Source organism: Pelophylax lessonae (assembly GCF_965119305.1).
Source record: "Pelophylax lessonae genome assembly, chromosome: 5".
NCBI lineage: Eukaryota > Metazoa > Chordata > Amphibia > Anura > Ranidae > Pelophylax > Pelophylax lessonae.
The window spans coordinates 360,554,494-360,579,841 of NC_138772.1; the positions used below are offsets into that span (position 1 = coordinate 360,554,494).

The window sequence follows — 25,348 nt, forward strand, 5'->3', positions numbered from 1 at the left end:
GGAGAATTTCCTCTGGGAAGCTTCCTCCCTGAAGGACGTAGTTAAATAGCTTTGTTAATCTAGGGGCTAGGATTGGGGCAAAGGATTTATAATAAGAAGAGGAAAATCCATCAGGGCCGGGGGCGGTGGACGTTTTCAGTGATTTGATCATTTCCAAGACCTCATCAACCGTGCAAGGTGCTTCCAATAAATCGTTTTGGGTATCAGAAAGGGACGGGATCGATAAACAATCAATCCAGGGGTGAAACTCGTTTAAAGGCAGCATAGAAGGCACTGAAAGAAGATCTTTATAAAAGTTTGTAAAAATATCTAAAACTTCCTTAGGGTGTGAAACGACCCTTCCATCAGGCCTTCTAAGCTTGTATACACGAGTAGGTCTAGTTGTTTGAGTTAATTTTTTAGCAAACATAGTAGATGTAGAATTGCTGTGAAGGATAAATTTGGCCTTGGACCACCTAAGAGCCTTTTCTGTATTATTGGAGAGGATATCATCCAGGGCCTTTCTTTTCATGTAAATCTGGTCTAATAGGGTAGAGGAGGGGGAGAGACTATGTTGGTTATATAATTGATCTAATTCTTTCGTAAGAGATTTAATGTCAGACAATCTAGACCTGTTCTTGGCTGAAGCTAGTGCAATCAATTTACCCCTGATGACCGCTTTGTGCGTCGTCCATACAATGGGTGTAGGTGAAATACCGTCTTCATTTATTTGAAAATAATCTGCCAAAGAGGAGGAAATCTGGGCAACCAACTCAGGATCGTTTAGCAATGAATTATTTAATCTCCAGTTATACGATGTGCCACCCAATCCCACCCCCCCCCCCCCGCCCCGCTTCAAAAATTACTATTTGATGTTCGGACCATGGGCAGACATGGATCCGCGCATCAGAAGAATTTGCCAACCAAACCGGTGTACAAAATATATAGTCAAGTCTGGCAGAGCTATCATGTGGGTGAGAATAGAAAGTATAACCTTTCACCCCGGCATTGTGCGCACGCCAGGCACCAATCAGCTGCATATCATTAAGAGCTCGTGTCAGGCTTTTAGGGAAAGCCTTAGATGAGGCCGTAATGTTACTCCTATCTAATGAAGGATGAGCTGCAAGATTGAAATCCCCTCCTACCACCATATGGGGGGACTCAAACCTACCTAGCACTTCAAAAAAGTGTCTAAAAAATGAGGCATGCGTGTCATTAGGGGCATAAAGAGAAGCAATAGTACGGTAATTGATTTGCCAGCTATACTACCCTTAATAATCAGAAATCTGCTCTCTGGGTCGCTATATGTGGAGGAAATATCGAATATGATATTATTTCGAATGAAAATAGCGACACCCCTTGTCTTATTCTGGAATGAGGAGCATTTAAATTGTCTAAAGGATTTGTCAAAAAATTTTGGGTGTCTATCTGTCGCAAAGTGTGTTTCCTGTAATAGGAGTATATCCGCACCTAGTCTTTTATACTGCTTGAAGGCCTTATGCCTCTTGTTTGGGGAATTGAGCCCTTGGACATTATGTGACAAAATCTTAATCCCCATGATCAATATAAGGAGGACTACTCTCAAACTGAGGAAGCTGAAGGTTGGAGTTTAGATGAAAAGATAAATGGACCAGAACCGGTCTTGATTGAACCCACACAGGAAACACCTGGGAACAACAAGGATAAGGCCCAGATCCAAAAGGGGGCGGATTCCCAGCCATTATGGAACCCAGACCCAAATTAAGGATCACAGAAGTGTATATCGACCAAAGTACCTGCATGATGAGTATAAGGACCTGAAAAAATGACTTTCTGTTTTCACATGAATTTTTCTTAAAACAACTACTAACTATACATGAAAAGATCAACCAAATGTATTGAACCTGAAAATACTTCTTGGAGATGGTCAGAAAAAGAGAAACCATCCAAAAAATTACCGTCCAATGGACATAACCGTCCAACAGCTGTGTGCGGAGACCCGGGCCCCAGAGGCGTGGAAGGCCCAGGGGGAACCCCCACAAGCCAGGTGCCCGAATCCTCGCAAAACAGCACATAGGGGACAAACCAACGGGAGAGGAGAGAGAAAGGCAAATAATTAACTTCAAATATATGCGTCAATGAAAATAAAACATCTGAGTATCATAGCAGACACGCCGGCGGGCACAGTCGCCCCGGCACAGCCGCCCCATGAGGAGGGATGAGCGGCCATCCAGGGGCAGGGGCACACCAGCGTCCATGGATCAAGTGGTACAAGCATGTAAACTCTAATGTAGCACCAGAAAAGTTCCCATCCACTGCAGACTTCATCAGAATACTACATCCCTGAAGGGAATGCGCCATCTACACTGATCTCTTCTGGTTGCTGGGGTGGACCAGGAGGGCGAGGGCCTAGGAGTGATCTGCGGACGAGCATCAGGGGCAGCTTCCAGGAGGCCCAGTTTACAAAGAAGTTCCTTTCCTTCTGCTAGGTTATAGACCACATAAACAGTGCCGTTATGAGGGACTGATAGCTTAAAGGGGAAACCCCATCTATACCGGATTCGGGCTGCCTGAAGCACAGAGGTGACTTCTTTCATTTTGTGGCGCCTTTCAAGTGTAGCCTGAGATATGTCAGGATAGATCTGAATGCGCGTACCCTCCATTAAAATATTAGGAGTGTTTCTGGAGGCCCGCAAGATGTCCTCTTTGATTAGGAAGTCCTTGAGGCACAAGATGATGTCTCTTGGAGGCTTATCAGGACGTGGTTTGGGACACAAAGCTCTATGAATCCTATCACAAATGAAATCGGACTCCTGCTTGTCAGGCAGCAAGTCAGTGAAGAGCTTACAAACTGCAGGGATCAGATCGGTGACCGATTCTGGAATGCCTCTAAGGCGCAAGTTATTCCTGTGATTCCTATTGTCCAAATCTTCCACCTGTGTTTGTAATAAACTGTAATTATCTGATAGCAGCTCAAAATCCTTTCTAAGGTCATTATGGGCGATAGAAAGTTCATCATGCTTGGTTTCTAATAGGTCTGTGCGGCCCCCTGAAGCAGCGATCTCCTGTGTCAATGTATTAGTTGATTTGTGAATCTCAGACTGAAATTTGTCTGCCAGCTTCTCATAAATGGCAGCAAACCCTGCATCCAAGTCTGCCTTAGTAACCCCACAAGAGTACTCACAAGTCCCAGATTGTGTGCTGGGAGTAGAGGGTGGCTGCACTGTCTCTGCTTGTGGGGATGGGAGGGCCTGGGCGCCATCTTGAGGCATCTTGGTGATCTCCTTGGTGCGCAGCAAATAAGTCGTCAGGGAGTGCTTTGGCGGACCCCCCCCCCCCGGTTCTTTTTCTTTGCTGACGGCATGCACAAGGTATTCCCACGGGGGTGCTGAAAGTTTCGGGTTAATGTGAGCAGGAATGGCCCCGGGGATCCCGCCGATCTCTCTCCTCTCCGACGGAGCTGTGCTTCTAGCAACCGTCCAGCTCCGCGCCGCGCATGCGCCCCCAAATACCATACTTTTCATACACCAAGCAAATATCAAACTAAGTGCATATTTGCAATAATAAAAATAAATAAATAAATAAATATATAATATATTCACCACTACCAGCCAGGCTTACAATGTCTCTTCAATTGAAACAAATGGTAAAGGCCTGGGAAAGGAAAGAATAAGACATACTCCATCATGTAATGCCATCAAATAAACTATCTATTTAAACTAGTACAGGTACTCACAGTATCAATAGCGGTAACAAACATAAAGCTGACACTGCCGCATCGGACTCAGTAAGTGTAATGACATCACAAGTAAGCTCCGACCAACGCTTGTCGTTATATTAGAATATCTTCAAGAGACAGGGGTCAATTATATATTTTTAAACAAAAAAGTAAAAAAAATGGTGCATATTTAGAAAAAATGTTTTGGTTTTCCTTTGTCCATCACCCCAGTGTATTTGTTCATTATCATCTCACGGCTGCTGGTTCCTCCTCACCCCAGACTGGTAGGTGCCTAAATGCCAGATGGCATTTTGACATAATGTGTGTTCTTTAATGATGATTATTAAAATGTTGTTATATTTTCTATTAACAGAAGTAAAAGAACTTATGTAATCTTCCTATCATATACTCCTGATGAAAGGATAGGAATCTGAAACGCGTCGGGTGGTATGGAGACAATATGTACACTTCATGTTCTACAACATTAGGATGCATATATTCATGTTGATGTTTGCTGTTTACTTCATTGTTTCTGTTTTGTTTTTATTAAGTGCATATTTCTCTCAGCTATTTTAATATGATACAATAAAATTGTATATATTTTTTTTTACCTTTTCTACAATCTGTGTTATGCCTGCCTTTAAAGTCCCCATTCCTATGGGGAAATAGTTGGTCTAACCTGATATTGGGATGTTGGCAGACTGACACTAGACTCTCCAATGGTGAAATTTCTATATCTCCATATTAAGAAAAAAGACATAACAAGACACATTTGACTTGAGATTTTACAATCTCTGATAAACAATTGATACACTATCCTCAAGTGAGGAGCTTGTAGCCAACGGTTGTAATTTTTCTGTATTAAAAATATAATGAGCATTAGTAAGACTTGGCATTTTCCATGGAAGAATGGGAAATCCAGATCGGTGGCAAATGCAACTCAATCCAGTGGCACATAGGCACATTGACAAATGCAATTTATAGCTAATGTGAAAGATCTGGCAAGGACTTGAAAAATATTTTTTCATATATTTTATTACTCTCCTGCTCCTGCTTTGACCTTATTTTCACTTTGAAATATTTAAAAAGTGGTTGCCATAACACCCATTACATTTTGAAGATACAGACTCGTTTCCAAGTACTCTAAGTACCAAGAAAACTACAGACCTCTGTAAGATTATTATTACTGTTATTATTATTATTATTATTATTATACAGGATTTATATAGTGGTTTAAATAACAGTTAGCACAGATTTCTACAATATAAATTGAGAAGCGCAATTACAATGCAGTTCAATACAGAAGGAATTGGATGGTCCCTGCCCATGGAGCTTACTAGCTAAAGGGAGGGGAGTTGGTACAAAAGGTAATAGCTGCAGGGGATGATCTGATGGAGGTAAAGTCTTGAGGAGGGATCAGGGAGGAGGAACTATTACTAGCTCAGTTTTAGATTTATTTATTTGGAGGAATATACTGATAGGTCACTCAGTAAATCTGTGATACATGAAGAAATTGAGGGGTAAGCTTGGGAGTAGAAAGATAGATCTGGGTGTCATGTGAGTAAAGGTGGTATTAAAAGCTGTGGGAAGTTATCAGCTGGCCCAGGTAAGAGGTGTAGAGAGAGAATAGAAGGGTCCAAGATCAGAGCCTTGGGGTACCCCAACAGAAAGAGGAAGAGGAGCAGAGAAGCTAGAGATATATGTGATACTGATGGTGCGCTGAAAGAAGTAAAAGAAGAACCAGGAAAGAGCAAAGTTTCCTAGACCAAGGGAATGGGGTTTATTGAGGTGGAGTGGGTGATCGACTTTGTCAAAGGCAGCAGAAAGGTCTAAGAGTATGAGTATGGAGTAATTTTTTAGCAGGTAGTAGGTCATTAGTGAGTTTTAGTAGGGCGGTTTAAGTGGAATGTTGCGGGTGTAAGCCAGACTGTAAGGGGTCGAGAAGCTTGTTATCAGTGAGCTAGCAACTTATACCATTATGAACAAGGTGCTCAAGAAGCTTGGAGGCAAAGAGATGGGTCTTAAGTTGTTCAAACCGGTGGGGTCCAGTGTGGGGTTTTTGAGTGTGGGAGTAACCAGTGCATGTTTGAGAGGAAAGGTTACGGTGCCAGTGGAGAAGGAGAGATTAAAGATGTGGGTTAGAGAGTACAGGAGTAAAGGGACAGGTTCCAGGGGACAGGTAGTGAGATGGGCCTCAATAAGGAGTTTGGCAACTTCCTCCGTTATAGCAGGAACAAATGAGGACATTTTTGAGTGTGGTGTTTGACCTTATGTTGGTTAGGGGAGAAAGCAGGGCACTGGAGATTTCACCACAAATGTTAGTTATTTTGTTTTTTAAATGATTTGAAATCCCTGGGGCAGAAAGTAAGTTATTTGGAAGAGGTGGTGAGGGGTAAAGTAAGGAATTAAAGGTGGAAACAAGTTCATGAGGATTGGATGAGATGGTTTTAATAACTGTGGTGGTGGTAGGAGGTTTGTTTAGCAGCATGGAGACAGGAGTTGTATTTGAGAAGGGCAGATTTGTAGAAGGTGAAGTCATGCAAGGATTTTGTTATGCTACACTTGAGACTTCTGGGGTTGGTGGGTTCTAGGGTCTACCAGGGTTGTAGCAAGCAAGGCCTGGTTCTTAATGTAGAGAGAGGAGCAAGTGTGTCCAGGGTAAATGAGAGTAAGTTGTTGCAGACAGAAGTGGCCAGGCCTGGGCAGAACAGGGGTGTGATTTTGTCATAAAGGCAGTCAGTAGCAGAGTGAAGGAGGGCTGAGGTGGCAAGGGTTTCTACAAGTAACAGTTTGCTGGTTGAAGGTATAACAGATTAGAGAGTGTGCAACTAATAAGGTTTTCACCAGAGAGAGGAAAAGGGGTGTAAAAGAGGTTGCAGGAAATGCAGAGGAGGAGGAATACATGGTCATTGGAAGTGAGTGGCAATGTGTGTCTATTGCGTTAGGTTAAAAGAGGAGGTTAGGTTGAGTAGTTGACAGGTTGCTGAGGTATTAACATTAAATGGAATGTTAACCACTTTCCGACCGCCCACAATATATTTCCTGCGGCGGTCAGCCCCTCACAGGCAAAGCGACGTAGTACTACTTCGCTAGCCTGTGAGGCTCTAGGGAGCTCCCGCTCGCTCACGAACCCCCCGCGCGTGTGAGCGGCGGACCCGATGTCCGCCGCTCACTCGCGATCGTCTGTTACACCGGGAGAAAGGCAGGCGGCTAATGTAAACAAAGCCGTCTGTCATTCTCCCTTGTGTAACAGCAGAGATAACACGGTCCTGCTATGTAGGACCGTAGATCTCTGCTGTTACATGAAAAGCCACATCCAATCACAGTTAGAAGCACGCCCCTAGGGCACACTTAACCCCTCCTTCTCAAATAAAGTTAACTCCTTCCCTTCCAGTGTCATTTTTACAGTAACAGTGCATATGTATAGCACTGATTACTGTAGTAATGTCACTGGTACCCCCAAAAGTGTCAAAAATGTCAGTCAAGGGTCTGATCTGTCCGCCGCAATGTCGCAGTCCCACAAAAAAAAAACGCAGATTTCTGCCATTACTCGTTAAAAAAAAAGACAAAAATCTTTCCCTTAGTTAGTAAACGCAATAACTTTTGCGCAAACCAATCAAAATACGCTTTTTGCGATTTTTTTTACCAAACATATGTAGCAGGAAACAAATTGGCCTAAAATGTTAAAAAATTTTGATTTTTACAATTTTTTGGGGGAATTTCATATAAAAAATGTAAAAAATATTGTTATTTTTGCAAAATTGTTGTTCTTTTTTTGTTTATAGCGCATGATCAAAAAATCACACAGGTGATCAAATACCACCAAAAGAAAGCTCTGTTTATGGGGAAAAAAAGTACATCAATTTAATTTGGGTACAGCGTCACACGACTGCGCAATTGTCCGTTAAACTCACGCAGTGCCGGATCGCAAAATAGGCCCTGTTCAGGAAGGGGGTAAAATCTTCCGGGGCTTAAGTGGTTAAAGGCCCCAAGGATGAGGGTGGGAACTTCAGAGGAGAGAAAGTAGGGTAGCTATTCACAGAAATCACTGAGAAATAGTGACACTGCTCCAGTCACGTCTGCACATAAGGGGGGGTGGCTTCTGGAAGCAGAGGAATTGAAATGATAGACTGAGGGTTGCAGCTGCAGACAGAAAAAGGAGACTGACAGCTCTGGTGGTGAGAGTTAGATGGTGGAGGAAGGGCCAGAGTGTGGGGCGATAGCCCCAGAAACTAAAAGTAGTAAGGGGGTAAGAGAGGTGATGTGAGAGCAGGATTTATACAAGGGCAAATGCCCTGGTGATTTGTAAATGGAAACAAAATATGGGTCAGAAAGAGTAGGAGATGGTAAGTGCAGTAATATTGAGAGGGAAGAAGTAAGGATGATATGTATAAGCTTTGGGGTGGAGAGGAGGGGTAAATAAGTGAGAGTCTGAGGACAGAGGACATTATTGCAAAAATACATTTTTCTTAGACCATGTAGGAGGGTGGATACAGGGAAGAAAAAGGCTGAAAGAGAGACTAAATGAAAAGTGCACTTTCAGACTGATGTGGAGCACTATAATTTGTACGTCCCTTTTTTGATGCGCCTTAGTTAAAGTGCCGTGTTAAAAGACTTATGGAAGAAAATGGTACATTATGCAAAAATGTCTATGCATTCCCATCGCCTCAACATAAGTTATGATGTGTTTGTGCTTCTATGTGTCACCTTCTCACCCAAGAAGGGAAACCAAATCTCCCAATACCTCTATTTTGCATGCTCTATTTTGCATGTAGCCTGCTCATATTGCCGCTATTTTTACATATTTTGTGACTAAGAAAAGATTTTTTGCTAACTGTTTACACTGTACAGTTCAAAGCTGTTAACTATGAACCAATCAGACATTTCGAAATGTTTGGGAGTACAACTTAATTTAAGCTCAAATGTGTTCAGTAAAGCAACCAGTCAGAAACTGATTTAATTTTCTTCAGCAAACTGGAACCCAATTGGCTGCTAAGAATTAACATACAAAATGATTATTGTTTATTGCACGCAACTCGGTAAGCCATCTTGTATGCAAATATGTTGATTGTCATTTCCATTAACTTGATTTGTCATTTTCAATAGCTTGTGTTCATATAAGAAACAACATTTGTCTTTATCATTTCTCTTTATGGAAATAGCCAGTATTTGGAAAATAATGCACATTTTTCAATTTATTCATTCCTCTGTCAAGCACATTTTTTGTGTTAAATATTCAATCTGTAATGAACATAAATCGAATTTACATAATGAAATACATAGTGCAATAACATATTTATTTTCCTAATTGATATTCACAGATCTGCAAAAGTACTTCAGTCAACCATTATTTTTCTAATAACCCTGTCTAAGTGGTATAAATGAGTTTATAAATGAGAGACTTGTCTTATAAAAATGCATGACCTTGTGCTCTGGTCACTTGAGGGGGTGACTGAATGCCGCACAGGAGATCATGCACATAAACTGTTGGCTGAAATTTAAATTAAAAAAAAAAATCTAACATATCTATTGTTTACAATAAACTATACTAACAGCAGAAATGCACCACCACAGCAAAAGAAAAGGGCTCTTTGTCATAATGTACTAGTATGAACAGCATTTTAGCACATTATGGTAGACTTATCTTGCAAGTGATCATTTCTAGCACTGCAATGTCCCCTGTGTCAACAGTCTTATCCATATTCCCCTCGCACACGTTCCTAGGAACAAGGCTCATCAATAGTGGGTGCCGCATCGACTACCAGCTGGTTTCTGGAAACCTGACGGATAAATTCACATACTGGCCAGCACACCAAGGATCCTCAAATGTCGTCCAAAGGTTTTTTTTTTTTTGCAGAAAGAATACATCAGAAGGGCAAGTGCCGCATTTCAGAGCTTCGCAGGACCGTTTCGTCAGGCATGTTTCACCAGGGCCTCTATCATCTTTCAATCTTTAGGATTTAACATCTTTAGCCTATTGTTTGGCTGGGCTAGGATAAAGTAACTCCTATGCATTCAGCCCAGTAAAGCATATATGTGGCGTGTGGGCATTAAAGCCCACTGTTATGCCACCACACATACATGTAGGGTGGTCATGAAAGGGTTAATAAATATTGTTTTGTAAACAAACATCCATCCTGGTGAGCTTTCCAGAAGGAGCATGGATGGAGATGAATAGGACTGCATACTGTATAAGGCACATTTAAAATGCATGTAAAATGCAATGCAACAAATAAAAATTGTAAAATCACCAATTGGGTCCTAAATCTGTTTTTCAGAAACAAAGGGTTCAATTGGTCTTTTTTAGTAAAGCATGAATCCATACACTTTATTCATTTTGCTAAAACTCTCAAACACTGGGGTTGATTTGCTAAATCTGGAGAGTGCAAAATCGGGTGCAGCTGTGCATGGTAGCCAATCAGCTTCTAACTTCAGCTTGTTCAACTAAGCTTAGATAAAAAGACTAGAAGCTGATTGATTTCTATGCAGAGCTGCACCAGGCTTTGCACTCTCAAGTTTTAGTAAATCAACCCCACTGTGTCAGTAATAATGAAATCCTTTACAGAGAGAGATGTGATAGTTACCATTGCTTACCTCCTTTGGAAAATACTGTATTAGCTGTCTTTGCCTATCATGCCTTATCATCATCAGTGTCCTTGACACTTTATAAAATTTTGGTCTGAACGCATCTGAAGTATTCTGTCCAATTCTGGTCACCAATCCTCAGAAGGGATGTGTTGGAGTTGGAAAGAGTCCAGAGAAGGGCAACTAAACTGATTAGGGGATTGGAGGACCTTAATTGTGAAGAGCGCTTACAAGCACTTGATTTATTCTCCCTGGAGAAGAGACGCCTGAGAGGGAACATGATAGCAATTTATACATACCTCAATGGTGATATCAACATAGAAAAAAAACAATTCAGTCGCAAAGAATGTATGAAGACACAAGGCCATACAATGTGATTAGAGGAGAAGCGATTTAACCTCAGACTACGCAGTGGGTTCTTTACAGTAAGGGCTACATGACTGTGGAATTTTCTACCACAAATGGTAGTAACTGCGGGGAGTATGGCTACTTTTAAAAGACTCTTAGAAGTACATCTCAAGGATACAAACATTCAGGGATATGGGAAATGAATATGTCCACACACACCTACACAGGTTGAACTGGATGGACCATTGTCTTTATTCAACCTTAACTACTATGTTACTTGAATTTCTGCCATAGAACAATCAAGCAACACAAAAAATTTAGAATCCAGGGGGTCAAAGAGGATAAGGTAGAGTTATCAAAGAGGATGTCAACAAAGAAATCCCACAATACTGTTATTCTCTCAATATATTATTCTTACAAGAATTAGTTCTAAGACTAAACACAAGAGCATAACATTTAGAACCTTAGAATATTCAGAAAATAAACCATTGCTCACTAGGTATAAGTCAATCAATTTGTGCAAGTAAGGCTACAAAGCTAGTGGACTCATTTTGCTGCAAAGTTCATGGATAAGTGATCCATCCCGGTAGCGCAAATGTGCACCATAGGGGAAATACATATTTGAGAAAGGCAACTCTCTCCCTATTCCCTAATGTTCCCCTTCTGCAAAAACCAGTCAGCAGTGGTGAAATGTAATGGCACGCCCCTTATATTAAAACATGGGCACACAGTAATAAAACATGTGTGGTACAAGGTGGAAAAGGGTAATTCATTTGGCAGATTACAATCACATCCACATACACAATACTTTTCTTTAGGGCAACCAATTAGCAAAACTTTTGCATGCTAATAAAAATTGCTTATTTTGTAAAAGATTTTTCAAAATACACATTGCTGTTTCTGACATAAGAGCTGGCAATCGCTTTGCAAACTTTGCGTACTAAAAGTTGCAGTTGTTTAGAATTTTTTATATTTTTTATTTATTGCTGCTTTAATTCTTAGTGCCGGTTTACACTAACGCGGCACGACTTCGGGGGCGACCTGTGAAGTCGCGTGCACCGCGACTTGCACGGACTTCATATAATGAATGTCTATGCAAGTCGCTCCGATGTCGCCTCGAAGTAGTACAGGACCCTTTTTCTAAGTCGGAGCAACTTGAGTCGCTCCTATTAGAACGGTTCCCGTAGCACACAATGGACCGCGACTTGTCAGGCTGACCAGTCGCCTGACAAGTCGCGGTAGTGTGAATGGAGTCTAAAGCTGCCAATTTCTTTGCAAGCTGAGTGTACTAAATATTCTACCTATTTTGAAAAAAAAATAAAGGCTCATTTTTTCTCACAACATTGTTGCTATGGTGTACAATATAGTTAGTGAAAAAACATCTTAACCTACTCCATCTTTTCACTTCTGACAATAAAAGTACTACTCTATAGGCAAACAATGAAAACTATGGACTTTCACCTGCTTATAGCTAAAACTTCCTTACAGTGAAAACGTTTAACTTTAACTTTTTCTTCAGTGACTAATAAAGCATTTCAGATGTAGTGAAGCTGAAATACATTCAATTGATCTTCAATATAATGCAATCTAGCTAAACCTAAGAAGTGAAAAGAACTGAACTCCTTTCAGCAAGTACACAATAAAAATTAAAATATGTAACATGTAAATAATGTTCTCTGATCAAAAACAAAAAACAGCCTTTAGTAGGTGAGAAAAAAAGCCATAGCAATGGTTTGATGGGGCTCCTTCAAGTGATAGTTGACCCATTATGCAGTCATTTACCATTGATGGTAAGCCTCTTTAGGGCTCTTTTTTTTCTCCTTACTGTTGCTCACTGTAATTAAACAGTTGCAAGCCTTAGCCGCCTTTCTTATTTGGTTACTTCATCACTCACAGGTGCAAACAGGGCTACTTGGGGATGCACCGGCCTAGTGCATTATCCTTTTGAAGGTTTATTAAAAAGAAAGGTTAAAATACTCACAAACGAGTTTTTGATAAAAGCATATCAAACAAGGTACGCAGTCCTTAGCATTGAGATCCAAGGGTGTACCGTCCCCTGGAGCTGTAAAAGCTTACGTGTTTCGAGGCTTAGCATCTTATTCAGAGCCTAGGCTCTACAGAGCAGGCTCTGAAGAAGAGGCTAAGCCTCGAAAAGCATAAGCCTTTACATCTCCAGGAGACGGTACACCCTTGGATCTCGATGCTGAGGACTGCGTAGTCCTCAGCATCGAGTGAGTGGAGCCTAGGCTCTTCAGAGCAGGCTCTGAAGAAGAGGCTAAGCCTTAAAACGCGTAAGCCTTTACAGCTCCAGGGGACGGTACACCCTTGGAACTCGATGCTGAGGACTGCGTACCTCGTTTGATATGCTTTTGTTAAGAACTCGTTTGTGAGTATTTAACCTTAATTTTTAATAAACCTTCAAAAGGATAATGCGCTAGGCCGGTGCATCCTTGTGTTTGCTTGTCATTTTCAGTGATTCCAGACTACCCTGGCCGTGTAAGGGGCAGCAAGGTCGAAGTTTTCCTGTGTTGCCGTGCCGCTAGCTCTCAACAGCTGCAAGATTACAGCTGAGGTGGATAGAGGACTACACTACTCAGAACGCAGGGAACTGGTGCTTCGCACCAACTATTCACGTAGGGCTATTTGGGCACCTGTTTTCCTCCAAAAGAGACCTCTGCTGTACAAGACATGTGCGGTGTAGATCAATGTTCAGAAAAGTAGTCTGTGCTTCTCAATCCCTAGACCAGCAATCAAAGCAATATTTCACTAAGTGGCAGAAAATTATGAATTGTGTAAGTGAGCAACAATTATACAATCCCTTTTCAGACATGGACTGGGCCCCATACATCCACCTGTGCTGCTATAGCTGTAGTTATACCATTGATAATGTCATCTGATCAACAAGGAACCACCATTATGCATATGTAAATATTTACAAACGTTGTTCTTATTAACAATAAATTACCCTTTTCTTTGAAGCTTCGGATTTCTTGGACATGTTTCTTAACTTCTTGTGCAAATGGTTAAGAATCTGTAAAAATAGGAGCAAAATGTGTATCATTTATAGTGGGTAACAACTGATATAACAACTTGCATCAGTCATGTTCAACTATACCAAATGTTTAATTTTATTCTCAGTTTGCTAGGCTCCTTGAATTATAAATACTTAAATACATTGATTACCAGAGCCGAAAGACTGAGTATTTAGTCACCCACATATGTGAATACATTGTTTAACCACTTCTTGACCGGAAGCTTCTACCCCCTTAATGACCAGGCCATTTTTTGCAATAAGGCACTGCATTACTTTAACTGACAATTGCGCGGTCGCATTTCCTGTCCTTTTTTTTCCCCACAAATAGAGCTTTCTTTTGGTGGTATTTGATCACCTCTGCGATTTTTATTTTTTTGCGCTATAAACAAAAAAAAGTGACAAGTCTTAAAAAAAAAAAAAAAATATTACTTTCTGCTATAAAACATTCCCAATAAAAAAAAAATTAAAAATCAATTTTTTTCATCATTTTAGGCCAATATGCATTCTGCTACATATTTTTGTTAAAAAAAAAAAAAAAAAAACCCAATGAGTGTATACTGATTGGTTTGACCAAAAGTTATCGGGTCTACAAAGTAGGGGAAAGATTTATGTCATTTTTTATTTTGCTACTAGCGGCGATCAGCATTTTTTAGCAGGACTGCGACATTGCGGCGGTCAGATCGGACACCTAGCTGACATTTTTGACACTTTTGAGGGGGACATTACTACAGTAATCAGTGCTAAAAATATGCTACAGTGACAGTGGCATTCCTACAGTAATCAGTGCTAAAAATATGCACTGTTAATGTACTAATATTACTGGCAGGGAAGGAGTTAACACCAGGAGCGATCAAAGGGTTAAAAGTGTCCCAAGGGGGTGCTTTCTAACTGTGTGGGGGATGGGCTTGCTGCGTGAACACAGAGACCTGTGTTCCTAAATAGGAGTAGACATCGGCAGACCGCCGTTCCATCTCCACGGGGAGCGATTGCGGGTGTCCCGGTGGACATCGTGGCCACCAGACACGCTGATTGGCTTCCCCTGTGGCAATTCGGGGCATGCGCACACCCCCACTAGCTGTCCCGCGAAACAACGTACAGGTACGTTGTTTCATGGGAGAAAGCCGACCTGCCGCAGTATAAGTACGGCAGCTGGTCAACAGGTGGTTAAGAAAACACCAGTCAACCATCCCCCATAGGTGTGCGCAGCCTATTGCACTAGAGTGTGCACCCTAAAGCTCAAAAATATATGTGTGTGTGTGTCTACATATATTTGGCCCCGGAACATTAATCTCCCTGCTGGCACAGCACTTCTCCTATGGCAGAGCCAGTAAGAGGAAGAACTTTAACACAGAGTGATGAAGCTAATGCACTTGGGGTGATTACGGTGTGCCCATGCACATCTGGCACACCCTGTGCACATTCCTATGACCACCCCTTAAGGGAATCAAAAAGAACTTTTACAAATACAACTAGCATTAGCAATCAATTAAATTTAGTTTCCTACATTTTCAGTTCATCTTTTGGGGCGCTGTTGCAAAATAAATCCTACCCTGCATTTCCCTAATATCGACAATGATCTATTAAGTTTAGACTTATTAAAAGTGTGCTTTACAAAAGCATTCCAGTCCAAAATGTATTAGTACATTACACAACACTCATTTTTTTTATTACTTTTTTTTTTGCATACAGTATTATAGATAATATATAACTTAATATAGAATAATCTCTAGCTCCCTCGTCACCTCCTCCCATGCTCGCCTCCAGGAATTTTTCAGAGTCTCTGCTATCATATGGAACTCCCTACCCCAATCTCTCTGACTATCTCCTACTCTGTTTGCTTTTAGACGATCCTTGAAAATCCGCCTCTTCAGAGAAGTCTATTCTGCCCGTACCTAACAATTGTACTTTTATTTTCTCCATCAGATCATCCCGCACATTTATTACTTTTTGTACCACTTGACCCTCACTCCTAGATTGTAAACTCTAACCAGCAGGGTCCTCTGGTTCCTCCTGTATTGAATTGTATTGTAACTGTACTGTCTGCCCTCATGTTGTAAAGCGCTGCACAAACTGTTGGCACTATAGAAATCCTGTATAATAATAATAATAATAAATGTAGCTCTGTAAGATTTGAAATATGTTTTTCTCCTGGTACTATAGAAACAATTGCCTGCTGCACAAATGAGTACAATAAAGGCTAATTATTAATAGTCAACTAACTGAACTAATGGAAATATTAAGGCTGTGCCACATTTTCCTTTTAATGTATTCAAATGACTATAATCACAATATTAATAAACTGTAATTTTCACGTATGCCTAAACAATATTTCTGTCCTTTGTGGTCTCATTGATAGTATCACTACATGCATATTTTTATCACCTGGTATGTTTAAATTTAAATGTAACTTGGAAATTATCAAAAAATAATTTTTAGCTTAACACATTGGGGTGGATTTGCTAAAGACAAATAGACTTTGCAGTTGCACTCATTTTCCCCAGAGCTTAGTAATTGTGAAAATATATCCAATCAAGTGCAAGGACATGCTTGCACATGATTGGATGATGAAAATCAGCAGAGGTTTACCATATTTACTAAGCCTTGGGGAAGAGAAGTGCAACTGCACTTGCAAAGTGCACAGTCTTTTTGCCTTTAGTAAAGCCATCCCATTGAGCATAATAACAAAAAAAATTCCCATTAAGCTATTTGTTAAAATTCTTTCCCCAGCATTTGCTGTTCACAGCTTTATGGCTCCTTCAATGGTTAGATTCAATGCTGCTAGCTCCTTTTGGTCTTCACATGAAATAATTAGCAGTGGAGAGTCCAGTCTCAATCAGTCTGTTAGCTTGGAGAAAGGAGGGGGGTAGGAAAACAGAGGAGGAGCAGGGGAGTGTCTTGCTATCCCAGGCTATGAGGCTTTTTCTTTCTTTTCATATTTCCAAAGATAAAGAAGCTGCATAGTCTGTGATTAAATCAGGTAAAGTGCTTACAAAATGAGGATTTAATATCGCTATAAAGAATAATGAAATCCCCAAGTTGTATAAAGTTAAAAAAGCAGCTCTACTTGCAATACTTACCTTATATTTGGTGCTGTCCCCCACAGATTTATTTGGTTACCAATCCAGTAATTCTTGTTCTGATATCAATCCAGGCTGAATTACATCCAGCAACATTCAATCATCTTTCTGTGAGCCCTGGGTGTAATTCAACCTGGATTGGTCAGGGTCATGCTTCAAAAAGCGACACCATCTCTTTAGCAGCATAGTAATACTGCTATTAAATTACTAACTTCCATCTGTATCATCCAGAGGTTCTAGTGAGTGGGCCAAGTGGCCAAATCTAGCCATTTGGTGAACTGTGAACCCAAACCCATAGCTCAGCCATAGTAACAGCACAACAAGAGTGTTATTAAACTTAATTTAAGGCATTCTTCATCATCTATAAACTGCCTGAGCTAGTCTTAGCACAGTGGGACATCTGAAAGCTTGAATCAGCATGAAAAAGACATCCAATCAGATGCCTTCAGGAAAAGAAATCAATCAAAGTAAACCATGCTGGTAACATTTGCCAAAGACCGTAGTACATTTTCAAATATGATTGCAGGCTGCATTTTCTCCTCAGGGCACATTCTTCTGGCTTGGAATCGCAAACAATGTCATTCTTGCAGAATGGTCCTAAAGCCAATTGTTTCGGCTTATACCCTTAGGATCATGCCTTGGAAAAAGTCAATGCCTTTTTTAATGCCATGAATATCGAATATGATGATGGCTGCTGTGCCAAGAATGGAGAACGGATAATTACAAAATCTGAAATCGGCTGGTAGATGTGGACAAGTTTAGTACCAGAAAGTGAGTGATCAACTGTCAGTTAAATGATCTCTCCAAAGTCATATTTTTCTTCCACTTCCACTCTGGTCAAAGATGTCATGGTAAATTAATCTAAACCAAGGTTGACAGATGTCACTGTGCAAGTGGCCAAACAGGTAGCCAACTGTGGTAGAGATTACAGGAGCACTTATCCTTTGCTCAGGCTTCTGTGCAATCTTCATCCTTTGCTATGTCCAACCATTCTACTTTCCCAGCACTAGCCATGACTATAAAGCTTAGTTCCAACTAACTGTCAGAGACTAGGAAACTGAGGCAACAGTCACAAGGCCTCCGCTTTAATTGCATGAGAAATGGACAGCCCACTCTCAACCTGCCCTACATTCTGGTATTTCAACTTTTATCTAGTAGCGTTAATTAATATCCTGGGTGGATGTTTCCAAACCAATTAAAGCATTGCACCACACCCTTAATTAATAAATTCCAACAGCAGCATGTAGCTTAATAGTGGACATTTAAGGTGCAAGTCAACACAACAATTTATACAAAGATTTTTCATTAATATAGATTAAAAAAAAAAAGAAAAACATACATATAAAATAGGACATTTACAGAACATATGCTGGGCAATTTCTCCATATATATATATATCTCTACATGATTCACTGTATTTAAACGGCTTCCTCAGGAGAATATGAAAAATGCTCTCCTATGTGGAGAAACACATATTAATAATAATAATCTTAACAACCACCATTATCTACAATAATTATATATCACAATATTCATGGTGCTCACATGTGTGCAAAGGAAAATCACCCCCTTGGCAAACGGATAAAGACAGCAGGTAATAGAGGCCACAATCTTACCTCAAAAGCCTTCTGTGAAGGGCTTCACTTATAGCCAAAAGACTTCTCTGAGAGACATTTCTTTTAAATGTAATTGATAAATAGCAGGATCTGGTGAGCTACAAGAGATCCCTTAAGGCCCGTACACACGTACCGATCGTCGGCCGACAGAACGTCCTACAAATGTTCGCGGCTGGTGTGTTTGTTGTTTGTCTGTTGAAAAGTGCTCAAAACTTGCCCAGGACATTTGTCTGCCGACAGAAAATGACGTCACTACGTTCCACGCACGTTCGCCGCTACAAAAGAGGAAGTGAGTGTTTGGCCGTGACCCTTCTGGGCATCTCGCGCTGATTTCGGTAGCATTTGTTTGGTTGACGACATTTCGCTATTTTCCGAGACATCGTTCGAGAATTTATTATGGCGACCGTGAATTCGTCCGTTGCTGTCGTTAGTGTTGGAGTTTTGGCTCTGAGACGACGTACGAGCAATAGGAAGAAGAAGCGGACCTCCTGGACGAAAAATTGGTTGCTTAACCGTGATCAATTTTCTCATATGTCCTTGCTGAGGGAGCTCCAGGAAAATAATCCTGATGACTTCAGGAATTATTTGAGGATGACGGATCCCATCTTTTACCGTCTTCTTGCCCTGGTGTCCCCCTATATTCTGAAGCAGGATACTTGTATGCGGCTTGCAATTACTCCTGAGCAAAGGTTAATTGCGACGTTGAGGTATCTTGCAACAGGGAGAAGCCTGCAGGATCTGAAGTTCACCACAGGCATCTCCCCCCAAGCTCTTGGTATCATCATCCCTGAGACCTGCTCTGCCATCATCAAGGTCTTGCAGAAGGACTATATCAAGGTATGTTTGATTTTTTACATTACATTACATGTATTACTAGTTTCACCCGAATTATGATGTTTTTGGATGTACAGCAATTGACACAGGCCATTATTTGTAAACTACCCTCTGTCCGCATGCACATAGTAGTAAAGATGTAGATTATCTTTAACCATTTGTAAAATTACCCACTAACCACCCCACCATTCTCTCCTATGTGTCCCTAAACGCATTGCCTGTTAACAGTATGTCGAATTTATCTAATTTTATTGCTTTCCCTCAAACAATTATTCCTTGGCCAATGTTTTAGTACCTAGTTAATGATTTATCTAAAATACATCAGTCCATCCATTCCCACCTATGATTGTGTATGTTTATGTAATGATGTTAAAACCTTCACTGACCACAAGCCCTTATTGATGTATAAATGCCCAGTTTTACTTACCCATCCCCCACCCACATGCTAAATCTCAAAGTCAGCATATACCAAAGCTCAAGTTCAGAGGTCTTCAAACTATGGCCCACCAGTTGTTCACGAACTTCAATTTCCATCATGCCTAGTCATGTCTGTGAATGTCAGAGAATTACAAGGCCTCATGGGATGTGTAGTTCTGCAACAGCTGGATGGCCGTAGTTTGTAAATCTCAGCTCTAGCTGGTGAGTATAATGGGCCATACACACTAGAAGATTGTCAGAACAATTTATCCTTCCGATTTACCAAAACCAAATAATATGAGGTCCAAAAAACACTTTCAAATCCTATGCAATCTGGTAGGCCCTTGCACTACATAGAAAAGGTAAATCTGCACGAAAAAGTCTTCAGAGAATCTTCTAGTGTGTATGGCCCTTTACAATATAAGAACAATAGGAGGTTGAAAATAAATGTATGTAGATGTTACATCCCCATATCCAAACTTTTGCCTTCCTGTTGTATATTTTTTTAGCAAGTTGCATAAGCATTTAACAGACAACTGTGTGTGTAATTAATAATGTGATGTGCTCAAGCACTAATTTTATTTTTTTTATTTTTTCCCCACAGTTTCCTTCAAACGCAGAGCAATGGCTGGAGATTTCTGATCAATTTCTGGAGAAGTGGAATTTTCCCAATTGTGGGGGTGCTATTGATGGGAAGCACGTCCGCATTGTCCCCCCTCCGAATTCCGGCACATTTTTTTATAATTATAAAGGTTTTTTTAGTATAGTCATGCTAGCCATAGTTAATGCAAACTATGAGTTTATTTTTTTGGATATTGGCAAAAATGGCCGCAATTCGGATGGGGGAGTTATTGATCAGACGGAGTTCGCTCGTCGTCTAAAGAACGGCACTCTGAACCTGCCATCCAGGGAGCAAACTGTTGAGGGTATGAGCTTTGTGTTTATCGCAGATGAGGCTTTTGCGCTTGGGGAGCATCTCATGAAGCCCTACCCTCAGAGGAACCTCACCCCAGACCAAAGGATTTACAACTACCGGTTGTCCAGAGCTCGCAGAGTTGTGGAGAATGCCTTCGGGATAATGGCCAACCGGTTCCGGATATTCCTGACGTCCATAAACCTGGCACTGTACAAAGTGGATAATGTGGTCTTGTGTTGCTGCATTTTGCACAACTTCCTACGCAGGAATGCACAAAATTATGTATTGCAGCAACTGGATACTGACCCTGCTATGCCAGGTACAAGTGGAGAGGCCCAACCTTCTAACCAAGTGGAGTCCATGACGTCAATGGAAGTTGGACGGTCAGCATTGGCATCACACAGGGCCCGTCAGATCCGCCAGGAATATCTGGACTATTTCGTGGGGAGAGGAGCTGTGTCCTGGCAGCAATCACTGTCACACACCCATTAATCTTGTTAAAGATTGGACACACAAGATAAATGTCAGAGATATATTATTTTTCAACACATTAAACAAAAATTGCAATGATTCTGTATTGTGGATTATAATCATTTGGGCACATATGCCAAACACAATTATTTGGGTTAATCATGTGTTATATATGTGTGACTTTGGAAGGGTTAATACATTCATCAGTGTGTTTCTTGACTGTAGTCTCTCACCAGCTGATCCAAAGTGATGATGGCCATGTGTTATTTTTTAGCCAGTGGTGTAAATACAAGGGCCTTCTGCACCCCACAAAATGTACACAAACCCTGTCACATTGAGAACTAGGTCACACCCAAGGTTCATCTAATGTCACCTTACATTGGTGTTCATTGTCCAGAAGTTGCCCATACTATATATTTCATATAATACATTAGGGTATTAACAAAGTACCTACACCTGTTATGTTGTGTTCATTTATGACATCCTTCTCACTGCCCACCAATGTTAGGATATGTCAGTGTTATGTGAAACTTGATCATTGTTCATCTCAAAGTGTTATATATATAGGTAATGGAAAGTGAACTAGAGCAACGAACAAGCAATACACTATAGATTACACTGATCTCCCTACACTGATTGCTACTGGCAATATCAATGCCATATTGAATCCTAGGACTGCTAGTACCTTGAGTGTTGAGTCACACTTATGCGATGCGGGAAGTCTGCGACTTTGCAGCCTTCCAGCATTGCATAAGGGTGACCCGCCACTTACTTTTTGCACAGGATTGTATTCCACAAGTGTTAAGCACTGTGCGATCCAATCCAGATACATCAGAAATAAAGGGTCATGTGCGACTTGTATGCGTGTTCAGTGCGAATGTAGCCATACAAAGTGTATGTCTCAATTCACACTGCACATCTGATGGCATGTAATATCGTAGCGCACTGCTCCTTTATTACATGCGATCAGATGTTCATGCGAAAATCAGCTATACAGTTTGTATGGCTCAATTCGCACTGCACTCGCACAAAAGTCGCACATGATGCATTTATTCAGCCGCATCAGGATAGGATCGCACAGTCGTTCAAACTTGTGTGATCCGATCCTGTGTGAAATGTCAGATCGCACTGTGATATGCGTTAAAACTGGGGGTATCTTTAACATTTCATTGACACCTCCAGCAACTCGCATATGGCAGTGTCCAAAATGCTTTCATTAACATGTAAATATGGGAATAGGACAGCCATCATACATTTAGTGCTTCTTTACACAGCTTTAGACCTCGACCCCCCAACGAAAGTCTAATAAAGAATTGAACACACATTGTTGAATGTAAAAACGTTTTAGTATCAAACATTCACAGGGTTAGGGTTAGGGTTAGGGTTAGGGTTAGGGTGTTGTAAAGTGCTTTTCCCAAACTTGGGTACACTCTTTAACATCTGAGTGTAATTAAAATGCCATAAAACATTATCAAAAATTTGTAACATCAGGAACATCCCAATACAAACATTAAAAACGTAGTAAAATTGTGGCTTAAAATTTGCCAATCATGTCCACAAAATTGCGCATTTTGATTTGTAATGCCGTTGCAGTCTCCTTTATTTGTTCCAGGTCTGCGCAGCATTGGAGAGCCTCACGGGTCAATTTGGCTAATGTGCAACTATGTAAAACATGGTCTGTAAAAAATAAAAAAAAATGAGTCAATGTGAATCACCTACATGAGGTCATAATAATAGAGAAACATTTGGTGTCCAGGTAATCTTAAATTCCTCTCGAGTTAATACCTACCCTGTTCTTATGCTCTTTTGCCCTAGGCTCTTCTTCTTCCTCCTGTCCTCCTCCGATGCTGTTGCTGATGATTCTGCCGGTCTCCTGAGCTTACTATAGATTTATTAGGGGTGTGAACGCATGATGACGTCATTGTGAGGGCATGGTCGTAATGTATATATATTAAGATGCAGAGACCAGAGACGGGCAGAATGCACGGCAACAGCATCGGAGGAGGACAGGAGGAAGAAGAAGAGCCTAGGGCAAAAGAGCAGACAACATAAGAGCAGAAGATTGGACAGCAGAAGAGTGGAGAGGAGAAGATCCAAAGAGCAGAGTGGAGAAGACCGGATGAAGATATTTAAGAACATTTCATAAACGTCTCCTGTCGTTATTCACATACACTTCCATTTATGTGGTTAATGTGTAGGGGTACTATGTACCCCATACCCATTCACATAGGGATTGGGGTCTGGGATCTGGGGGCCACCCTTTGTTAAAGGTTGCTTCCAAAGTCCTAGGAACCCCCTGGCCGCATGACCCCCCAAAACCACCAGACAGGGTTGTGGGGATGAGGCCCTTGTCCTCCTCTACATGGGAGCAAGGTGCTTTTGTGTGTGCGGTGCAGAGGCCCCCTGGCCCAAAGCAACAAAACCCCCCCATGTTGAGGGCATGTGTCCTGCTGTGGTCCAGGGGGTGTTTGGTCCGCTTGCTCGTTCTCTTTCCTGGCCTGACAAGCTGCATGCTTGGATAAGGGTCTGGTAGGGGTTTTGGGGGTAACCCACGCTGTCTTTTTGTTGTGGGCATACCCTCAAACTCAATACCACACACAAAAGGCCTGGTTGTAAACTTGGGGTGGACACCCACGGTGGGTTCTTCAATTTGTCTGTGTACTTCCCCCTCAAAAATCTTCACAGCGCAAGTGGCCCCTCAAGTCAGAGCATCCTGATCCGACTTACGGTGCCACTTCCATTCAAATAAAGAGGCTCCCATAGGGAACTAGTGTTGACAATTGGAGGCTAAAAAAACACTGATAAAAATCATTATGAAAAAACCTACGTGGGCACACAATTGGCTCTCTGACACTTGGTCCTGGATCCTCCACATTTTCGGAAGTGGCTTCCACGCTGCTTGCATTTTGCACAACTTCCTACGCAGGAATGCACAAAATTATGTATTGCAGCAACTGGATACTGACCCTGCTATGCCAGGTACAAGTGGAGAGGCCCAACCTTCTAACCAAGTGGAGTCCATGACGTCAATGGAAGTTGGACGGTCAGCATTGGCATCACACAGGGCCCGTCAGATCCGCCAGGAATATCTGGACTATTTCGTGGGGAGAGGAGCTGTGTCCTGGCAGCAATCACTGTCACATACCCATTAATCTTGTTAAAGATTGGACACACAAGATAAATGTCAGAGATATATTATTTTTCAACACATTAAACAAAAATTGCAATGATTCTGTATTGTGGATTATAATCATTTGGGCACATATGCCAAACACAATTATTTGGGTTAATCATGTGTTATATATGTGTGACTTTGGAAGGGTTAATACATTCATCAGTGTGTTTCTTGACTGTAGTCTCTCACCAGCTGATCCAAAGTGATGATGGCCATGTGTTATTTTTTAGCCAGTGGTGTAAATACAAGGGCCTTCTGCACCCCACAAAATGTACACAAACCCTGTCACATTGAGAACTAGGTCACACCCAAGGTTCATCTAATGTCACCTTACATTGGTGTTCATTGTCCAGAAGTTGCCCATACTATATATTTCATATAATACATTAGGGTATTAACAAAGTACCTACACCTGTTATGTTGTGTTCATTTATGACATCCTTCTCACTGCCCACCAATGTTAGGATATGTCAGTGTTATGTGAAACTTGATCATTGTTCATCTCAAAGTGTTATATATATAGGTAATGGAAAGTGAACTAGAGCAACGAACAAGCAATACACTATAGATTACACTGATCTCCCTACACTGATTGCTACTGGCAATATCAATGCCATATTGAATCCTAGGACTGCTAGTACCTTGAGTGTTGAGTCACACTTATGCGATGCGGGAAGTCTGCGACTTTGCAGCCTTCCAGCATTGCATAAGGGTGACCCGCCACTTACTTTTTGCACAGGATTGTATTCCACAAGTGTTAAGCACTGTGCGATCCAATCCAGATACATCAGAAATAAAGGGTCATGTGCGACTTGTATGCGTGTTCAGTGCGAATGTAGCCATACAAAGTGTATGTCTCAATTCACACTGCACATCTGATGGCATGTAATATCGTAGCGCACTGCTCCTTTATTACATGCGATCAGATGTTCATGCGAAAATCAGCTATACAGTTTGTATGGCTCAATTCGCACTGCACTCGCACAAAAGTCGCACATGATGCATTTATTCAGCCGCATCAGGATAGGATCGCACAGTCGTTCAAACTTGTGTGATCCGATCCTGTGTGAAATGTCAGATCGCACTGTGATATGCGTTAAAACTGGGGGTATCTTTAACATTTCATTGACACCTCCAGCAACTCGCATATGGCAGTGTCCAAAATGCTTTCATTAACATGTAAATATGGGAATAGGACA

At 41.2% G+C, this 25,348-nt stretch overlaps 1 protein-coding gene across 1 annotated transcript in view; it reads right to left on the reverse strand.

The window, feature by feature from the left end:
- The window catches only part of GALR1 (galanin receptor 1), a 379,108-nt gene that overhangs the window by 122,671 nt on the left and 231,089 nt on the right, over positions 1-25,348 (reverse strand). Inside the window, exon 2 of the mRNA XM_082258481.1 lies at positions 13,575-13,640. Within this exon, the coding sequence (XP_082114607.1) occupies positions 13,575-13,640 (66 nt within the window). The remainder of the gene's footprint in view (positions 1-13,574; positions 13,641-25,348) is intronic.